Below are 22,298 nucleotides of genomic sequence, written 5' to 3'. Positions count from 1 at the left end.
ACCCCTACAGGCTCCTTTCAATGAGGCATTACACGCCTGTTTTCTTGTATTTAAGGAAGAAAAGTAACAGGGATTTCTGAAACACATTAAGCAGTATACACAATTTCCACGTATTCACAACCGAAATACTGTTACATTTCAGCTTTTAAATATTATCGGCAATAAAAAGAAGTTCAAGTTTACTGCGTCCCCTCTTGGCGCTGCGTTCCTCGCTATTTTAAGGGGGGAAAAAAAATAAAATACAGCCGGTCATAAACGTGACATAGCTGCAGCAGCTCGCCCACATCCACCGCAAGGCAGCAGCTCCCAGAAGGCAGGCAACCGGCGGGGATGGGGCTGAGGTATCCCTGGGCCCAGGGAGATGAGGAAGCTGCTGCGATATGGATGCAGACTTGGGACCGCAACGCCAAGCGCTGGCACTGCCCAAAAACCAGCGCTTGTCCACACTCGGGTAGGCCCTGCTGGTTTTGGTGGCCTCGCAGGCGACTCAGTGCGGGCTTGTATATGATATTGTATATGATCTAGATGAAGGTCATCTGGATTCCATTAGGTACAACCGAACCGATGGAGTATCAGCGTTTCTGTGTGGAGCAGCACGTCACAGCTGCTTTGCAGCAGTGGAGGCAGTCTCTGCTAAGCAGCCCCTTTAACTCTTTACAGCCACAGAAACTTAGTATATGTTAGACCAAACAGCAGCTCCTTTCCTAAAGGACTTCTCCCCCAAACAGCAAACATAAAAGCTGTAAGAAAACCCCTATCCTCCTCATGGGCATAGGCTGCACAGGACATCCAGCCCTTTTCCACCCAAAACCAGCCTGAGTGACAAGTCAACATAGGAGCTTGCTTGGCAGGTCACCAAGTGGCGAGGTGATGAGGGGAAGGGACAGCAGGCGCAGAAGGTAGACCCAACAGCTAACAAAGCTCATCCCACAAGCTGCTCAGGCCTTAAATGACATCTAAATCAGCCTTAGATGGCTGATTTAAGGCCCAACAAATAATACACAACTATCACCTGTTCCCCACAGCGTTCTTGCTCTCTTCTACTGCAAGAAAAAATGGCATAGCTCTTCCAAAAAATAAGAGAGAAAAAGAAAAAAATATATATATGCATGATTTGGTTTAAGGCCTAACTTCAAGCATACATCTTTAGGAAGCCTGCCCACAAACCTTTATCACAACTTGTTATAGCACTGGCCTTGATGGTATTTCAACATCGGTCAAGCAGGAGTTTGCTCTCACGTTGTTGTGTTATTGGCAAATCCAGTCATTATTTACCAGAGCAGTTCAAGAGCCAGAAAGAACAGCAATTTCAATTCCAGCAAGGCACATCAAGTGTCATCCCAAGTGCATCCAATGCATCCGCTACAACAAATATCTCAACGAGAGCCTCTGATATAACACATTTCAAAACCAACCCCCTACGTGTTATACAGCATAGTGAGGCACACAGATTCTCACTGGAGGTAACACATGCCACTGCAATATAGTGTAAAAAAGCCAACCAAGACTTGGTTGGCAGAGGACTGTCCCTTTCCTCACACTGGCAAAGCTGCCCTTGTACCAGGACAGGATCCCTCTGTCCCCACTCGGTGCCCCGCCACCCCAAGCAGAACGAGCTGTATCAGCACGGGCAGGGTTTGCTGCTACAGCTGCCCACACATCAGGGGAAACTGCCAGCAAGACTTGGTTGGTCAGGAATCGCAGCCCAAACTGATTAGCTGTGCTAACCCAATTCAGTAGTAGAGCTCTGCACTTCTGGATTCTCCCCTAATATCAGTAAGATAGTAACGCTTACTACTGCTGACCCAAGAACCTAAAGAAGTAAGAACTGTTAGTGTATTTTCTATTTCTTTAAAAGAAAATCATAAAAGCAAATGAAATCTTTCTCAGAAACTCTCAGACAAAAACTGATAGCCACTGCCTGCCATCGTCACAAACAAACAAGGTCAAAGAAGCACTTACTGCTAGTTATTTTCTTTAAAAGGTCAATCTCTCTCTTCAGTTTAACACTGCTCTTAGTACTTATATGACTACACTTATATTTAAAACAGTAGATTTTTATCACTAAACTGTCAAGAGAAAAACAGCATACTTAATGCAAATATAACATCACAAGTATTTACATGAGAAACAAAGACCTACCACATGAACTATCTAGCCCACACTCTTTGCAACAGAGATTAAGGCTTGTCAAGTTTAATCATGTACATAGGATCAATTTTTATTTTTATTTTTTAATAATGTAAACACATCTAATGCACGTGTGATGGAAAAGCGAGAGACCCACAAAAGGCAACCAACTCATCCGTCTGTATTTCCAGCCTGCCTGTAGCCAGAAGTTGCATGTGCATCTTCCTGGCAGCAAGCATTCGGCAGATGAATCCAAACGAGAAAATTGGACTTGCAAACCTTTGTCTCCTCAGCTCTCTCTGCACAAAGAACACGGCCGTGTTCCTGCTCCATGATAACTATCACATGGGCAGGGAAACACACCCCAGTTCTTACCTCAAGGCCACTGATGAACATAAATTATGTTTTGATAGAAAAACAATGTTATTGTTAAGACAGAACTCTAAAGGATGATGCGAGGTGGACAAAGCACATATCCCAATCTCCATTAATAAAGACATCTGGTTTTCCTTGCTCTCACTTACATGTATTTCAATCCAGTCTGGCTTCTTCTCCCTTTAAAGACTGGGTTTTACTGAATCAGTAAGCTGGGACCAGCAAAACTTGTCGTGCAGCTCAAAACCTGCCCTAGGTAGGGACACCTAAGGGCTAGCAACGCACCGTCTCCCTCATTACCAAGTTCATCCCTTACTACCATCAACACATCAGCTTTTCCAATCTACAGCCAGCAAAACTGTGAAAAGACACTACTAAAAAATTAACCCCCCCAGAAGTTAAGAGGGTGAAAGGGTTTTATTGGGACTGGTGAACACGGTTGTCTTTTAATTTGTTAAGTGTTGTAAAAGCTGGAAAGCAGATCTGAACTAGCACTCTGCACTTATGGTGTCAGATCCTACAACAAACACCAACACGTCTCAGAGTCACTACCAAATCTGAAAGGTATTTCTGCTGCTTTTTACTCTATTTACCACAAAACAGTTACGTATGGACTACAACAGTGACCATGGCAGAGAAGGCAGCATCCACAGCCCTTGGACGGATCAGGCAGTATCTTGTATAGTGTATAGACTAATACAAGCTGCAGAGGACAAAGCTCTTCGAACCAATTCTGTACCACCCACTCCAAGAAACAATCAAGAAGTCATGCCTCCTCCAACTACCACTGACTTAAGATAAAAAGATTTTAACAAAGAACTTCTCTGCTTTACTTTTGCCCATCTTTACCACTTGTATTTTTTTTTCCCTCCATACTACGTATCAGGAAGGGCAGTATGCAGAGCAATCAGAAAGATATAAACCTGAGAATTTCCACCAGATTAAATATGTATTTCTTTGCTATCACAGGAGCAATCAGTCTGGCAACACTGCATCACATCCAGCTCATAAGGAGTCATTCTCTTTTGACATTTAAATAGCATATGACTAAACAGCAGTTGCTAGTAAAAAGAAATGGCTGAATTAATAGACGTTAGTCGCTAATTTATATTTCCCTTCCTTTTTACCTGAATCACCCCACCACAGTATAAAAGGGAGGTACAAACTAGTGTTTTTCTGGTGAACACGTACTGCCTTCAGAGAAGAGAGAAACGTTTAAAACTCACTAATTCTCTCCACCTAGTAGTTGTGCTTCGGTGAAATGAAGCTTAACACCCAATGTAAAAGGTATAAATTATGTTTCCAAGACAGCTTCAGGCACTGCCGTGTTTGGAATTGCTTACCGAGCAACTACAGCTCTCCAAACAAACTCCTGTGCAGAAGGGTAAAGGGCAGTGAAGGTAATTATTGGAAGGAAATCTCTCCCTAGGCCAGAAAAGAATAATTAAGCTCATGCATGTTAAATCACACAGGGGAAGTTAACTCTGAAGTAATCAAGTGTAAGCGATAGCAAGACCTATCTACAATTTTCTTGAAAGGAAATTAAGGCAGTGGTAATCTAAAGTGTGATTGTTTAGGCAACACAAGCACAGTATCCCCAAAGTTAATTCGTGTTCTTTGTATAAATGTATACACTTCCCCTGCACACACACATATATACGTCCCTCCACCCCCCAGAGAAAACATGCAGTAACCCAGCAATTAAACGAGTGTGCTGAAACCTAAAGCAGTTAAACTGCATTCTGCAAGCCCGGATCCAACATAGTTTACTTATTGCTCATTAATCTCTCCCCAGATAGCATCTTCTCAACAGTTAAAAATACTTAAAATGTGACCGAGATTTTCAACGTTTAAGATGCTGGTTGTGCTTCAACCACCACTGTGTTTTGGAAACTGCCTTCTTCAAATGACTGCAACATATGGGAACAAGTGTGACGAGCTTCCAGCCTAGCAGTTCCTCAAAAGCCTTGGGCTATTGTGCAAAAACTTAATGAAAGTCATTTGAACAACCCAAAAAGATTGTGAAGGAAAGCTGCAACAGAATCTCCTCCTTCTATGTGAGTTGCGTTATCTGGGGCAAAGAGCCTTTCCAAGGCATTAGCAATGCCTTATTGCTGGCAAGACAGCATCGGAGTAGGCTTTGCTTGCGTTTTTAATTACACAAACACTTGATTATTATTCACTGAAGCTTCTTGGATGATCTGCATATATTCTCTGAAAATAAACTATGCCCTACCTGCTTTTAAAAATATAAAGCACATACAGAGTATGCGTTCATACATAGTTCAGGGAAATCTAAAAGAGACTATTTAGAACTGAAAGGTTAACAAGAAAATCCCATATAAACCCGTGCTTGCGAGTCCGAGCTTCAAAAGAGAAGCAAAGTGTTCACAGTAGACAAACCTTAAGGCTTTCCCAACATTTTTGGAGATATGCGTTGTTAAGAGATCTCCTATCGGCCTCAAAAGAATTGTCTGCTAATGCTGTTGTGCTGCAAGAACTGTTCTGCTTCCTTTACAAAACTTAACAACTTCATAATTGCTTGCCTCTTAACCCCTTCAGCAAATCCCTTGGATTAATTTTCCAAACCGTATCTCTACATGCCAATACATTTCTGTGGAGGTACAGAGCTGACCCAAACAGCGCCTGCACAGCAATCCCCACCACCACACATACACCTTGCTCTGTACTGCCAACATACAGGAAGGACTCCAACCCTGGAGCAACATGCTGCTGCTCCAGGGTTTCTTTAAATCAGAGGTGCAGGGACTGTTGTAATATTGAAAATGGTCACATACAAAATACTCTGCGTCTTTGCTGGTGATTTGTGCTGTGATTCACCTGTTATCTTAAAATCAGAAGCCACTTTTCAACCTGGCATAGTAGTTCAAGAAGGGCACCCACAATTAAAAGTGTACTTAATTAAAATGAGATGAGCAATTGTAGGCACTACAGATTTGTTGTCCTTTTTCTCCATAAGAGCACAATGAATTCCGATTTATCATCTTTGGAATGTTTTTGTTTCTGTTTTTGTTTGTTTTTATGTGTATGGGCATCATAAATACCATGGAGAATCCTTGGTTTCGCCAGTACCTCAAAAGTGTGAGAAGCCAGCAGAGACTGACTGTGCAAAAGCTATGGGGGGAAGTCATGTTCAACTAGCACCTGTTGAAAAGAAGTAGGCTGGAGAGCAGGGATAACCCAGCAATGCCAGCAGTCCTCAATGCTGCAACACACAAACAGGACAGTGAAAAAAGGAATTTTAAAAAGCCATCTAGTTTAGTAAAGTACATGTTGAGTACTTAGCCACTCAACAGGTCCAGCTCCATGCAGGCAAAAGCATAATTATTTTTGTCATGACTAATATTTACTGCTCTAAGGTGGTAGAAAAAAGCTCAGACTTCTTTGAGTTGTTCTCTCAACAAGTGGGGGGGACTCCACCCCCGGCAGAGAAAGGTGGCTTTAGAGGACATAGCAAAATTTATATATCCACAGATGTTTGCCAATTAACATGGTGTTCTGTAAAACTACCCCAAACCAGAAAAGCAATGGGAGCGTATGGCAGTACGTGTGCTTTGGATACCACTGTCAGACAGGATGGGTACGATGCTCAAGTCTCAGGCGTTCAAGTACACGTCTTGTGGTCATCAGAGAGCAAAAGCAAGGGAGCTAAACATTTTCTTTTGGTAGCATGAGGCACATATGACCACCTATTCTGCGCTAGCACAAGTGAAGCTCATGGAGGAAGATGATTTCATACTGCCCTGCTAAGGCAGAATTTCTTGACTTTGTGATTACTAAGCTACATGCACATTGCATGCCTCATGGTTGGAAGCATTTGTTTCTGTTGCGTTTATTACACTAACTGACCTTACATGGACAAAAAGCTACAAGGACAAGAGACAATGGCCAAGGACAAGCTGATGTGCACAGCAGCGTGGCCTATGGAAACCAACTGGTCCTCTTCTAGCAAGACAGGAAACCCATTACTGAACTCAACTTGATAAAAAAAGGGCTTTGGGAAGGATATTTTTGATGTTCATTATTTTTATTTCCCTATTTTCTCTTCATGACGGCACTGAATGAACTGAGACCCAGTGGGGACCCGCTTTACCTGAAGGAACTGTGGAATGTGCTTGGTTAGACAAGTTCAACAAATAGCCAGGGTATTTGGATATACATGTCAACCCCACGTGGGATGGAATCTCTCCCAACGATGGTATCAGGACACAAAAATTTGTCTTATGTGAAGGAAGAGACAACACTACATGCAGTCCTACTGTCAAGCAGGATTTTTGATGTGTTATTTAAATGACAGCCTTCTCTTTTGAAGAGATTTTCTTTTCTTACTGAGTAATTGTACCAGTAAAAATTAGCCCTGCAGTACAACTGCAGAGGTTTCTGCTGAAGCAGTGAGCAACTGTTATTTATTATCCTCACAAGAGATCAAAAACCTGCATAAAAATACTGAATATCAGGATACTGCACATTTTCTGACCTGGAAACCAGAGAGCTGTTTTTGTGGGAAACGTGGTAAAAAACAGGAACAAAAAACACGTAAACAAATTAGTTGAAGATTTTTAAAGTGAGATTTCAAGGAAGAGCACGTCAATTCTAAATAAATAATTGACCTAGATATTCAAGAGATGTAATGTCTCCACTAAACACTCACAGTGCTAGCACATTTGCCCTTGGAAGAGACCCAGATTTTCTACACCTAACAAGACTCACACTAGTTCTGTAAAATATTAACAGTTTGGTCAATATTAGCACATGCATTTTCTTTTTTTTTTCCCTTCCCAAATCCAAGTGTTAAAACCACCAGCAGGAACAACTACCAGAAGGCAGGAGCCTGTCCAGGTCCAAACCAGCAGCAGCTACATTGTCAGAGCAAGGCCCCATAACATGTGAAGTTGTTCGGGATCGTGTCCTTTCCTTCCCCTCCCCACCACAACCTCCATGGTCCAACATCTGGGCCTACACACACGGATCTTTTGAACAACGCAAGGCTTCCTTCAGTAGGTTCAAGGGCTCGTAGTTTGTGCAGCTCCGAGACCTGCAGGCACAATTCCTGGTCCAAAGGAGGTCTCCTCTGGTTCAAAACCAACACGTTCCTCTCGCCTCCAACCGTGCCTCCTGAAAAAGAAGATGGCTCTCTCAAAGCGTGTGCATGCTGGAGCTGAGCCAAGCTGGATCCACTGGCCCTGCCAAGCCGAGAAGCACAGGCAGGTCTGCATGCAGATACATCAGCTGCTTCTGAGACCTGGCCTCTGCTTTCAGAGACACGGTCACCTTACTGATGTTGGCTGCCGAGATGGTTCGTTGTCCACCTGGGATTCCCCTCCCTCAGCCACACGAGGCACAAGGGCCTTGGCAGGAGCATTTTGCGAGCTCCCCGCAAAGCTCAGGGCCAGCTTACCAGGCCAAAGCCTCCAGCCCTGTGCCCTCACAGCCCCACTGCTGCTTGCAGAGACGGGAACGAAACATCCCATATGTTTCCTTTGTCAGCAACATGCCTATTGAAAGCACAGCCACGCGGGTCTCCCCGCTGAGACGCCGGGTCAAGCTATTCATGGGCAGCTATGCGGATGTCAGAAGGTAATGGGAGAACTCCCAAACAACAACACATTTTCACAGGACAAGGTTATAAAATGCACAACTGTGCTTGCAGCATCATTAAGCTAAATTAAACAGGTTTAGGCCTCCCCTGCATACCTCAGAAATTGCACATCCATTTATGATTCATTGCTAATTGTGCACCACTCGAAAGCCCAAACACACTTTCTCAAAGATTTCAGGGTGAAGAAAAGCCCTCGTGAGACCCAGCGTTCCCCCAGCACTGGCTGGGGGAGAGGAAAGAAGGAAGTACAGCACTTAAATACTCATACTTAAATAATAAAGCATTCATCTGAGAGCTGCAGAGACAGCTGTTTACTCTCCAGAGGCCTGATTTCTCAGGGCACTCCTCACAACACTCTCAACAAGTTCACCTCCCTTGGGATTTCTCTCAATTTCTTCCTCAAGATAAAGAAATAGCACTTGATCTTGTGGTGAAAGTCTTTAGTCCTTCCCCGAACACAGCACCGTCTGTATCACTCCTGTTCACCTCCCTCCCGACCACAGGGATGGTCTGAGGCTCCTCCTGCACTGTTGATGTAAGGCTCACAGGAATTGATTTCTGGATTTTAAAGTTCCTTCATTTTCATTACAGCTTTCTTACTCCTGAACATAATTATCTTCAATATTTCCTCAACTTCAGGTGACAAAAAGAAGTCGGACTCAAAAACTCCTTAATACTCATCTTCCCCATGTCAAAACCTTGAGGCAGAGCTGTCAAAATCACAGATCGTTGTCTCAGGGACTTACAGGCACCAAAGTTATAGAGCAAAGCTTTTAATTAAATGTGGAGCTATCGACAACAGAGTTGAACAACAACAAGATCTGTCATACCGTGCATCACATTTCAGCAACAGACCTTACAAGTTTCAGGAGTTACCTTGCGTTATAGTACCAAAGATCTAGCTAGGCTTACAAGTGGCATCACTTGAGAAATGAGAGAAATGTTTTGCAATGGTGCAAAATACACTGCCCATATGTTCCACATGCTCATCACTTCTCAGGTGTCCTCAGCCAATTGTACTCATTACACAGGAAGGCAAAACACAAACAAGGAAAGCCTGGAAGGAAGTCATTTTATTTCTGCCATGCAGCGAAGACCATTTTTCCTCTGACAAGATACCAAATGAAACCACCAAGACATGCTTTTTAACAGGTTGACAAAAAATTATAGCTGAAATTCTCTTACCTAAGAGAATTTTACTAATTTCTAGGCACGCCGTATGAGCGAACGGCCCACCTAAGAAAAATATGACTCCCCTGTAACTCGGGGAGTATGCAAAGTAAATACAGAAAGCACCTGGAAAACGAGGCTGGCAACAGCTCATTGGGTGATGTTCTTCATTTCCAAAGCCAAACATCTTTCACAGCTGTCAGACCCTGCTCCACCAGGGCACACACACAGATATCACCTGCTCAAGAGCAGCTATCTGCTTTTTTCTCCCCCAAAACATGTTATCACATTGATTGACATGCACAAAGCCATCAGTTATCTGTTGTGCATTGTAATTCAACTTTTTTTTTTTTTTTTTTTTTTTTAAAGGACACCCGAACTCAAGTGCTCTGTTGTTCTCTGCAGAATGTATATCAGTAACAATGTCAGTTTATTGACTATGCAGAATGTGCTGTCGAATTCAGGATAAAGCTGAAACCCAGTTCAGTTCCCCCCCCCCATCTCTCAGCCAGTATAGTACATTTCTGCCAGTTCTGGCCTTGCTGCAGTCCTGGAACAGTTAAATTATTCAGCAGTAAAATTGAAATGCAGTCAACAATTTCAGTTATGTATTTTAAAATACATGACATAAGATTTGAAAATATTGGAAACTTTCTACTTCAGTGAAACGCGCTGACAGCTGCAGTAACTCAGCACTTTTAAAAATAAAGTCCACTCTTCTGCCAGGTAGATCACATGCCGTTTCTGCATCATTTAATTACACTTCCCAAGCACCAACACATACAACGCTAGGTGCTCTCCGTTTGGACTTGACAGCATTATTTAGCTCCCAAACTCAAATGAATCTGGACCTGATTCTGATAAAGGCTTTCACACAATTTCCTAGCAAGGACGAAATTTATATAGTGATGTTGAGGCCCTCCTCTCCTCCGTCCAAGCCACCATCCCATACCCCCTGAGCTGTTTGCTTCTGTGTGAGCAGAGGAAGTGTTCACAGCTGCGCCCGTGTTCCCAGAAGGGCTCTGTAGGGCACCTGCGCGGTGGGAAATAATTAAGAACCAATATCACATGAGCAGAAATCTCTTTTCTGACCACAGTTTGAGAATATCTTATCAGAAAACTGCAGCAGTACTTGAAAGGCAGGTATGAAAAACTACGGAAGAGAATTTCCCTGTAGCAAACCCCTGGGTCACCACTGCAGCAGTCTTCCAGGTAGGGAGGGTGGTCGGGGACCACTAACATTTGGAAATGCCCTCGAAACCTCTGCTAACACAGGCTTCCTAACATTGAAATCCTCAGCCTCTGTTTCCAGGTTTCTTTTGATCATTTTCATCACGTCGGGATGGCTTCTTCTCCTGTCTTATCCTCTTGTGTGTGTCTTCTCCGACCTTTGTCTCCTGTTTCTAGGATCATGCAGATTCTTCACCCAGGCTGCATTCGACTTTGTACTTCCTCCTTGAAGAGCCCCAAGGCCAGGCCCCCAAGCAAAAGGGCACAGCCTAAACCCCACTGGGACCCCGGTGGGATAGCTGCTGGCCACGGAGCCCCACACACAGCACCGAAGCCAACGAGCCCCGTCCATTTCACTCCCTTGCTTGTTTGCAAAACACTAAGCAGGCAAACACGGGTTGTTTGCAGATTCCCCAGCCCATAAACACATCAGCTCGTACCCATTCCCAACAGGAGGGAGATCTTTAGGAACAAGCACAGGGGTGGCAGAGAAGAGGGAAGGGAAAAGCACGACCGACGCTCAGAGACCCTCCCCGAGCCCAGCAGCTCCCACCCTCTCTAAAACGAGATATGGGTGCTCAGCCCTTCCGAAATCTAGGCCAGTAATTTTCTCTGGGTAAATAAGCGCTTGTGTTCTGCAAAAATTGCTGCCTTAGATGTAGAATACAAAACAAATAAAGATCCTTGCGGAGGAGGTTTCTTTGGGTTTTGTTTTGTTTTTGAGTCCTTATATTACAGCTTCCATATTTTCCATCTCAAGCAGATAGTTACTAGTAAATTCCTCTCAAGAACTAGCTAATTATTTACTAGCATAAACCTGCTTACACTAAAGTCCAACCTTTTTTTTTTTTTTTTTTTCCACACTTAGTATTTGCTCCCCCAAGTCACATTTATGAGTCTCTGCCAGTAAGCACCAAACAAGAAGTGACATATTGCTGATATAAATGAGCTCAACATATCAAACACACGCCAAATACCTGACAAATTATGTGTTACGGTGGGGCACTGGCGTTTTTTTTTCAGGGAGGAAGAAAAGGAAAAGAGGGGTAGCGGCCAAACATCAAGTTTGCTGCCAACAGAGAACATGAAAAGGGCAAAAATATGCAACGGGCTTTGAAACAACCACCTCACTTCTCTGTGCACCGCTTCTCCCGCCTGCAGCAGCCCAACGTCACGCAGATGGAGCCGGTCCCCTCGTGCCAGCTGCGTGTCACCACGCCATGGTGGCAGCACAGGGACCGGAGAGGTGCCATAGCTGAAAGGTGCACACAGCCACCTTTAGCGCCTCCAAAATGAGGGACAGGCAAAGCCCCTGCCAGCTTTAGGGCTGGGATCTGTCCCTTTGCACCAGCCAGGGAGGTGGGGCTGCACCAGCACCGAGGGTTAGTAAAGCAGGGTAACAAGGTTTCTGATGGTTAACAGAAACAAACACATTAAAATGACCTTTCCTGAAGAGTTATGGAAATCACATTTCTCAAAAGACAGAATGAGTGTTTTGTTCCTTGCCATCCTAACACCAGGATACAGCGAATGCAGAGACCTAGACAGTGCAACTGCGAAAGCTAATTCGATAAGGCTTCTCTATCTCAGGAGGGCAGCAATTATGCTACATTTTCCAGACTCAAGGCTGTGTCTGGACATCCTTCCTCTTCTCCATAACCACTCTGCGAGACAGCATTCGCAGAACCCCAGCCAGGTCTTGACCGTGCTTATCTGACAACAGGGGGATGCTCAATGTCCACACGTTGGTGCCTGGTGTATTAGGAGGCCACGTCTCACATCCACCCGCTGTGCTGCACTGCTGCTCTACAAAAAATACAAGTGCCAGAAGGAAAGACACCAAAACACTCCAGCTTTGCTGATTCCAAACAGAACCATATAATTTTGCCATTTATACATAAACACAGCAGGAAATTAACACAAACGTGAGACAGCGGGGGTATTTCTGCATAGTCTGTAAACTGAAAAGGCGATCAGCTCTCTGCAGTTGCTGAACCAGCCTATGTTACAAAATGACTAAAACAGGATCCTTCTGAACTTGGACACCTTGATCGTACACAGCTCTTGCACAACACAGCACGCAGAAAGGCTGCCAGCAGTAGGCTAGATGGGTTAGGAAAAACAAAAGACGAGAGGACTGTTTCGTCCTGCAGAGGTCTATCCTTCATGGGAGAAGTGGATAAAGGAGATTTGAGGGTTTTGAGAGGCAATGGACTTGGAAGGAGGTGACACTAGAACACGGCCAGCAAAACTGGAGAGCTTTTAAAACAAAAGCAAGCAGCGATTGTGGGCTTGCTTCACAAAGGGAGGGTGGCAGAGAGCATAAACAAGTGTGCCACTTCCAGCATTTGTGCCCAGCATCGTGTAGAAGCGTTGAGACTTCAGAGCGACCAGGGGCTTGAAAGCACTCCCTTCACAACTCGAGGGAAGAAAAACGAAAGCCATGGACCCTGCCACTGGGAAAACTTAAGGGAGTGGCAATGGGGGGAGGGAAATCCTGGACAAGTTCATCAGAGGCACTAGAAATAAAGTTATCTGCAATGTTTTCATATTTATAGTGCCCCAAATATAATAGCAGGCCCTGCGAAGCGACTGCACCACCAACGGCTGTCAGGCAAGCCTCTGAAACAGCCAGGCCCATTTAAGACGTCCCTGAAGCCATTATCTGGGATTATCTGCTTTTTGTCTCCTGCCGAGCACTCCCATAAGCATCAGCCTCCCAAAACTGGGATTTCAGTTCGAGGACAGGCATCCTTGGGAAGCAGAAGCACCCTCAGCACGCCCTGCCGTAACTTCCTGCCATGACCGCGGAGGTTTTCAGGCACACAGGACACGAAGCCTCACAGCTGAGATGGGGAACGTACAGCAGTGATCAGCGAAGCCAACAAAACACTTGGACGTTCTTGCGTATCGACTTGTCAGACAGTTATTTTGCAACAAAATAAAATCACAGCCTTCGTAAACAGAGAGCCAGGCAGCTGGTAATTAAGCGTTACATAAACACCCACCTAAATTACACAGAGCCAATGGCCACCTCCAGCACAAGCACCAGGCAATTACCCCGGCGGTGTCCTCCCCGTTCCTCCCCTCCCACCACCACCAGCCCCCTGCCACCCCCCTGAGGGACCTCCCAGCACCACCACCAGGCGAGGTGCTGGCTAGGGGCACACCTTGGCCTTCCTTTCCTCGGGCCTCCCTGCTCAGCACACGTCCCCCCAGAGGTCTGCTGGACCTTCCACCAGCCACCAAAGGGCAGGAACATGCAGGAAACACAGAGCGAGGCCGGGAGTCCCAAGGGACACGCTCCCGAGGCCCCGCTGGAGTCGCCGCCTGCCTTAATGCGAGTGGAGGTTATGTTAAGCTATTAAAATGAATGCAGGGAAATTAAAACACGAGTAGTGAAACAGAAATACCAGCTCCCTTCCACGCTTCTCTGCTGCCTTGGAAGCCCTTGGCTGCCAGCTCGGGTTAATTGTCAGCAACAGCTCCCAGTCGCTCTCCTGGCCAAAGCCAAAAAACGTAGGCACGACTTGGCCCTTGGTATCGCAGCCCATTCCCTGCTGCCCTCCTGCAGCCATCTCCACGCCATGGACTCTCTGCTGCCATGGCTATAATCAAAAAAAGCCCCACAGCAACGCGAAGGGGATTTCCTGGCATAGCTGTGCTGCCAGGCACGGAGCACGGAGCAGCTTTCTTCTCTTCATGTCGCTGAGACACTTGGCCGTGACACCAACGTGTCAGCTAGGGGGTGCGATCCATTTATTTATTTATTTGCTCCACGCAAGCTAATTCAGCTTCCCTGGCAAAGCTGCACAGCCCGAGCAGGTTCAGAGGTGAGTTTTCTAGGGCCTACAAAGCTGTTTTGTGCCTACCCTACATTTCCAGCAGCCGTGCCGCAACAGAGGCGTATTCAGGCGCAGAAGTGCCACGAAGGCACCCAGTTTTTCATGTTGCAAGCGAGGAAACAAGAACCAAGACGCAAATGGGGATCCTCCAAGGCCACAGCAGTAGATGGCCACAGAGCTGCTTGTTTCCAAACTGGGCCACCCACGGCGGACACAAACACCCCTCCACGTGTACGTGTGCATGTGTGTCCCCTCTCGCTTTGGCCCTAAGCCAGAGCAGGAGCCTTCTGGGCACCTACCTGCTGGGAAAGTAGGAAGCTACACCTGAAACTCTTTGGCAACCTTATCTGCCGTGGGTGTTGGCTGTGCCATTACCCAGCAAATGCCATCTTGCAGGCAGGCAGGGACAGCCCGATCCCTTTCCACAGGGCAGCCAGACGGCGCGGGAGCCATAAACCCAGCACCCAAACACGGTGTATGGCAAATACTCCCCAAATAGCTCCTGCCATGGGGCAGCAGCCTGGGGGGGACCACAGGAGGCTCGTGGTAAGGCCTCCCAGCCCCGGACACACCGGGGGGCGGCTCGCAGGAGGGCTCCCGGAGCGTGGCCGGGCAGGGGGCGCAAACCCGGACCCGCTCAGCCTCCGGAGCCCCCGGGGGCTTCAGGCACCGCCGAACAAAGGCAGCGAGGCTCCGGCCCGAGGGCAGCCGCGCTCACACGGCGACCACCGGGGGTCCCCGTGTCCCCGTCCCCGTCCCCCTCCACCTGCCCGGGGTTCAAGGCGGAGCCCCCCGCCCCTCGCCCCCCGTCCCCACTCACAGGGCGTGCGTGAAGGCGCTGAGTCCCGGGGGCACGGCGGCCAGCCCCCTGCCGGAGCAGTCCACTCCTCGGTCCCCGTCGCAGCTGCAGGCGGCCGGGCAGGGCGGGGGGGAGGCCCCGCCGCCGGGCCCTCCGGCCGAGCTCCCCGGGCCCCATGCGACGAGGCCGAGCAGAGCGAGGAGGCACCGCATCGCCGGCCCCCCCTCGCCCGCCCGCCCCGGCACGGCACGGCACGGCTCGGCACGCCGCAAAAACGCGAGAATAACGAAAACAATAGCTAAAAAAAAAAATAAAATAAAAATGAAAAAAAAAAAATTAAAAGCACGGAAACGACCAGAAATAAATATTTTTTTTTTTAAAAAAAAAAAAAAAAAAGCTCTCTCCTCCGGCCGCCAGCCCGCTGCTGGCCGGCGCGGCGCGGCCCTGGGGCTGTCTCAGCGGCGCGCCCGCCCCATGCAGCGCCGTGCCCTGCCCTGCCCTGCCCTGCCCTGCCCGGCCCGGCCCGGCTCAGCCCCGCAGGTAGGGCGCGGGGGCGGCCATCGCCGGGTGCCGCGGGGCGGTCCCCAGGGAGCGCGGCCGCCGAGCGGCGCGGGGCTGCGGCGGGGCTGCGGGGCGCGCCCGCCCCTCCCGGCCCTGGGTGGCTGCGAGCCGCGGCGGCGGCGGCTGCTGCTGCTGTGCGCCCTGCGCCGAGGTGCGTATGCTAATGAGGCGGCCGCCCCGCCGCCCCCATTGGCCGGCGGGTCGTGAATATGCAAAGCGCAGGCGAAGTGTGGCCAATAGGCGGCGAGGGGCGGGGCGGAAGGGGGCGGGAGCTGGCTCCGCGCCGCGCCCCCGCGGCCTGGAGGCGACCGCGCAGCGCCGCGGAGCGACCCCGGCCCGGGTATAGTGCCTGGGGCTGGGGGGGGCTGAGCCCTAAGGAAGGTGGCGAACCCCAGCCTTGACACGGCTCGGAAACGCGGGGACGATTTTGGGGGAGAACGGTTACACTGCAGGAAGAAATAAATAAACAAACAAACAAACAAATAATAATCAAATAAATAAATAATCAAATAAATAAATGAGATTTGCTTTGATAAAGCCAAAGACTTGCCCAGAAAACGACTTTAACGTTAAGCACCTTCGCCTATCTCACAAGAGACGCAAGGCCGCCGAGGTTCACGGCTTAAAAACAGCACACGGAGAGCAAAATGAAAGAGATACACGACTCCCACATCGAATAAAAGGAGAGAAATCTTAATTAAATAATAAAAAAAAAAATGTTGCTAATTAGATTTTACCTCTACGCGTAAATGATACGTCAGCTTCCGAAGGCACCGGGCCTGTGGCACCCCCTGCAGCAAGGGCTGCCCGCATGGCGTGCAGGCACCTCGCAGCCTGGCTCTGGTTCGTGTTGGGGTGTCCCCGGAGCTGCCCTCGGGCCTTTTGCAGCCAGAGCCCCCCCTACCAAAACGGGCCATCGGTGAAAAGACCACGGGTGGAAAACTTCTGCTCACCAAGCATGCGTTTAGTCGCCTCCCATCACCACTGGTTTGGTTTTTTTGGCTCATTTTATGCCTTCATTGGGTGTCCCACTGCTCAGACACAAGCCAGAGACAGCGCCGTACCTGCTGGCAGCTGGTACCTGACCATCACTTGCCTGGCCCTCCGTCCCTGTCCCTTCAGCAGCAACTCCTCATTTGCCCTCATCTGGGCACAGCTTTGAAGTCCTCAGGCCCTACGGGCTTTCCCAGGGGGCTGCAAAACAAGTACATGCGACCTGGTGAGGGCAGAGCCGTCCTTATTAAGGGCCGATGGGTTTCACGATATTTAAGGCAAGATTACTAGGAATTAAACCAAACCAGAACAGCGTTTGGATGGTGAAATCTGGCTTTGCAGAGGGCCAGCTTAAGGACTGTGTAGCATTAAATCCCGCTTTAGCCCTATCTTGAAGAATTATAATGTGGCCTAAGTAACGAGAAAGAGTAAACCTAACTTCAGCGACAAAGCCTTCGCACCAAAGTTAGTCTCAGAACATGCATGTGGATCCTAAGCTGTTTAGCAAAACATTATTACAGCTCCCACGTTAAAGGAATAAAATCCTTTTGTTTAAGCTCTGTATTAAACAAACCTCCCTTGATAAACTTCCTATCATCATCACAGGATAACCCTAATGCTCTGGGAATTAAAAATAAAAATCACATATTGAAACTTGTAAGGGAGCAATTGCATGCTCTGCTCTTTTCATTACCAAAACATTTGGCTGCACTAGCAAGGACAATTATTTCTTTCCAAGCCATAGGTATCAGCACATGCCCGGTGAAGTCGCAGGGGATACGCACTCCATAGAGTTTGAGTTGGATTTTCTATTGGTATAAATTAACCTGATAACATGCCCAGATGCACTTTATTTATCCAAGTCAGCTTCTGTACATGCCAAATACCTTATTTTGGCAAGTATTTTATTTTGGCGTGTTCTCAGAAATGACGAGGTAACTGCCATAAGCCTGATTTCTTCCTGTACCTGGAGCCTTGAAGATCCACACAAGTGTTATTTCTGTTTTGTTACAGCAAGTAATTCCTCCTCGTTACCTAACACGGCAGGGTCCGTGCTGCTTCCCCTCCCTCAAACGCTGCAGTGAAACAACAGACCTGAGCTGATTCATATTTTGAAGCAGTACAAAGAATTTATTCACCTGGAGGTGTTTTAGTTTCTCTAGGACTAACTTTAAGTTGCTATCCTGAAAAGCGCTTGAGAAGGTGCCCAACCCAACAGGCTTCGGATTTCCCATAACCAGGGGTAAGGGCTGAATGAGAGCCTTATTTCAAGTAGTTTGTGTTTTCATACAGAGGAAGGGAAAGTAAATGTTCAGTAATTAAATTTTATGATCAAATTGAGTTATCAGCTATTAAAATATCTTCAAAAATTTGGGCATAAGCGTACGCTAGTTATTTTGGGACTATTTTCTTCTCTCTGCTAATTTTCTATTCTTCTCTTTTTTTTTTTTTTTTTTTTTTTTTTTTCCCCCACTAACAATTTACTTCCTATAATTTCCTTCTGGCTTGCAATGCAGGGAAATTCAAGCTGTGCTCTGTAGCACAAGCTTAATGCAAAAACGACTGCACCTGCAAAACAAACCAGAAAGCTGAAAACGTCACGGAGCTATTGTTCCTCAAGAGAGCACCCTGGCTTTTCGGTCACAGCAGACAGGCTCTGACATTTCTCCTGCCAACCCTAGCCCCGCAGAGCTTTATCCAAGGCCTCCCTTCAGCATTTGTAGGGCAAGATCCAGGCAACTAAGTACCTTAGGGGCCACGAGCATTTCTCCACCTCGGAGATCAGCTTTGTTTGCCAACATTTTTGGAAACATTTTTTATGATGTCACATCTGTTGTTAAATAGTGAGGAGGTCATATAAAAACTGAATAAACATCTTTAAGTTTTAAAATCACCACCAGGCCTAAAAGTCAGAGGATACTTGCACTGGAGAGGGTCTGGTGCAGATTTGGGATCTGACACTCATTAATGCTGATGCTTTCCAAGGGGTCTGGACACACTGCAAATAGAGTTTTGGTGGAGGAGAGCAAATGGACCCGTCACTGATGAATTGCTGCTCAGAATATATATCCACTGGCCATCATTGCAAGAATGACCCAAAAGCATGGCTTTTATACCAAAAATGCCAGATGGGACACAGAAATTAATGTGCAAATTTTGGGGGACACTCAGCACAAAGTGATGTTATTTGTCAGTGCTTCATGGATCACAGCCTTCAGAGACAAGTATCACTTCCCAGAAGTAATTGTCACTTTATCCTGATCTTCCTTTTATCTTTTTTCTTTTTAAATCACTTAACTAGCAGCATTCTCCTTGTCTAATCAGAGTTACTTTGGACTTTTCTTTTGAATATACCTTCACATTCACCTAAAGCTGTTCCTGCACACAGTTACCAAACTGCAGTGTCACACACTTAATGCTGCTCAGACACATTGTGCACATCTCACACTTTCCCAAAGCATCAGGAATACCACATTAACTGTGGAGCATGCCTGGGACCACAAAAAAAAAAACAAACAAAAGGCTACCACTGGTGACATGGGTATTTGCATCTCAAGCTGTCTGTGCTGATAGCCAGACTCACTTTTGTATCCTTTGGAGATATTAATAAATAAATAAAAGCTCAAAATTAAATTACAGAAGAAACTGAGGAAAAGAAAAAAACATTTTTGTAATTGCTGTGTTTTTACTTCGTTTCTCTTCAGCCACTAAACCCATGATTTCTTAGCAATAGATTGAGGCTCTCTGGAGCCATGCTATTTGTACCGTGTTTGCATTGCGAAGTACAATAGGATCCTGATTCAAACCCGGGACGCCAAGGCACTACCGAAATGCAAGTAATACAATAAATCACTAACCTTTGCCTTTTACTTACTGCCGCTTGGAGTAGGTGAGAGCTGTGAGGACTGCTCTGCTGCTAGCCAGCCTGTCTCCAACACAGATTAGATTTTATTCAGACAATACTACTGCGCTGCTCGGGCAGGGAAGCCGAGCCATGATTAGATAAGAACCACATGCAGGTGATTTTACTTACCTTTGAAGTACACAGGACAAAACCCAACACTGCTCAGGAAGACAACATTTTATTTATTTATTTATTATTTTATTTTTATTATTCTTTTTCCCTTCCATTCCACAGATCTATTTTCTAGATAGCAAAGGAGAAATCAGAAAGAAACTTGGAAGAACTTAGGATCTGTTTTAGATCATCAGACATATGACGGACAAAAGTCCAGTAACTTCACACAAATTGGCTAACTTGGATATTCATATTTGCCTTCTGTGCTGTCAAATCACATTAACAAGCCAGGAAAATAAAATACTATTAAAATAATGGAAGAAGGGGAGGGAACTTAATTGTAAGAGGGAGGAAATTACTGTTTAAACATCACAATTTCTTACCAAGACACATTTCGAAGCAGTATTTTCTAAAACCGAAGATGATCCCCCAACAATATCAGAATGTATTGATTTTACTCTGGATTTTGTATTAACAGAAACGCTTCTACATATGAAACATTTCTCAATACATCAAGTGGCAGAGCCAAAGAAATACCAAGATCCTAAGAGGTATCTGAGGACAGCTCATTTTGAAATAAGTAGAGGAAGTTTCCCCAGGTCTTGCAACGTTCAACAATATGCCTTTCTTCTTCAAAGAGTGGGAAGAAATGCTTAGCACGTGTCTAATCTGAAGGCTTTTTTTGGCAAGCATATATTAGAATACAACTCAGTTTTGTAGAATTTTCTCCTTCATTTTTAAAGGGGAAAAGCAGAAGAGTTTTTCAAGAAGAGGCAAACTATGGACTATGGACAATTATCACGCCCAAAGCAGGTTATAGTATTTTTGCTTGGTCATTAACACAGCATTGCTAATAACCAACAGCCCTATAGTCAGAAAACGGTACAGAAATGCCTTTTAAAAATATATTTATATACATAGATGGCTGGGGAAAACCATTTTTTGCTAACCCTATTAAAACAACCTTGTCTCCTGATACCTACGTTCATCAGGCCACACAATTGGTTCGAAGCAACTCTCACACACCTTGCATAGGAACATAGCTCTTAAATTAGCTTCCAATCAGGATTGATCTTTGATTGATTGATCAGAAACCCATCTGACTCCAACTCTTGGGCTTCCATGTCACTTCACCTCATTTGTCTATCCGCTGTGGTCACACCTACCCTTGCACCAACGAAGTTCCCTCGACCTTACGCTGCGCTTTTTGAGTTCACTGAAGGCAACAGCAAAACTCAGAGCACCAAGACACAGTCCACCGGCCTCTGCAAGCTTACTGAACTCAACTGGTGCAGTATGTGGGCAGAAAATGGCAAGTGCCAGGACAAGAAGCAAACCGAGGATGAAAAGGTGTTAGGAGCGCAGCAGGCAGGGTTCATCGGGTTATGTTAATATGTAGCCAGTCTCAGCCGCATACAAGTTTCGCCTTTTCCAATTAGCATTGTTTTAAACTTGGATGAAAATACACAGCAGCACCAAACCCAGCACGAACCTCCATGAGAAATTATCGGGAGGGGCAAATAACTTCAGTGGTACAGTTGCTCTGTCTGTGAAGTGTAGATGTTTGGTTCTGCTCAGTGGGTGCACTTTTAAGAAGGAATATGTACTTCGACAAAGTACTTTTCCAGCTTGTTTGGATGCTGACTGCTAGTTCATGGTTGACATCAGAAGTCAGGCAAAAATAGGTGTTTTAACATTTTTTTTCCCCAGTTGTTTGGAAGTCAAAGTAGTTATGCCTGTAATTACAATAAAAAACACGAGGTAGCTAAGCTCCTGTTTTTTAAGATACGAAACATCATTACCTTTATTCAGTCTTTGATTCACTTTTAGTCTTAAAATGCAATTCAGAGCTTTTCTCTATGAATCTGGACTATATTTAAAAGAACACAGCCAGATCATGGAAATTACTTGTTTTTTAAAAATTAAACTGAAAATTCATACTCCCAATTCAAGTGATACCAGTCTTCTGTATCAAATAAAAAAAACTATAAAAACATTTTTGCATGTATTTTCAATTCCCACTCCAGCCTACCTATATGAAAAAAAAAAAAAACACCTTTTTGCATTCAGAACTGAAGCATTTCTCCTGCCTTTATCTCAGTTCATAACTTTAGGCACATTTTTCTTAAAAGACCTTACAAGGTCTTTAAGCTAGGAATTACAGATATTTAACATCTCATTACTGGAGATGCTTGCTTCAAACAATTAAAAGATAATATCTGACTCAGAATAATACACATCATGTAAGTTCATGCAGCTGAAACTAAGGAGGTCTCTAAAACGCAGGAGGTCCACGATATTACATGCCCTTTATAGCATTCTAATTTTCTCCTCGTCTCTCCAACACATCACAAAACATAGGGCAGAAAAGGCAAGATTCATGAGCAACCAAGAAAACAAACTAAAACCCAGGATTTAAAGTTTTCTTTGCACGCCCACACACATGCACTGTTTATGTTATGCCCCAGAGATTATAAACACCCAACTACAGCTGCCTGAAAACAGCACCAAAAATGGAAAGTCAGAAAAAAACACACAAACACAATGCACGTGAAA

General features: G+C 45.8%; 1 protein-coding gene across 1 annotated transcript in view; it reads right to left on the bottom strand.

Annotated features, from left to right (window-relative positions):
* LGR4 (leucine rich repeat containing G protein-coupled receptor 4) overlaps nt 1–15,653 on the bottom strand; it is a 73,461-nt gene extending 57,808 nt beyond the window's left edge. The window contains exon 1 of the mRNA XM_084286923.1: nt 15,191–15,653. Within this exon, the coding sequence (XP_084143049.1) occupies nt 15,191–15,381 (191 nt within the window). The 5' untranslated portion in view covers nt 15,382–15,653. The remainder of the gene's footprint in view (nt 1–15,190) is intronic.
* Nucleotides 15,654–22,298: the final 6,645 nt, after the last annotated feature.

This window comes from Netta rufina (assembly GCF_964035555.1).
Source record: "Netta rufina genome assembly, chromosome: 5".
In the NCBI taxonomy this organism is placed as follows: Eukaryota; Metazoa; Chordata; class Aves; order Anseriformes; family Anatidae; genus Netta; species Netta rufina.
Note: the sequence above shows the minus strand (reverse complement) of the source record. Positions and strands in the feature narration are given on the sequence as shown.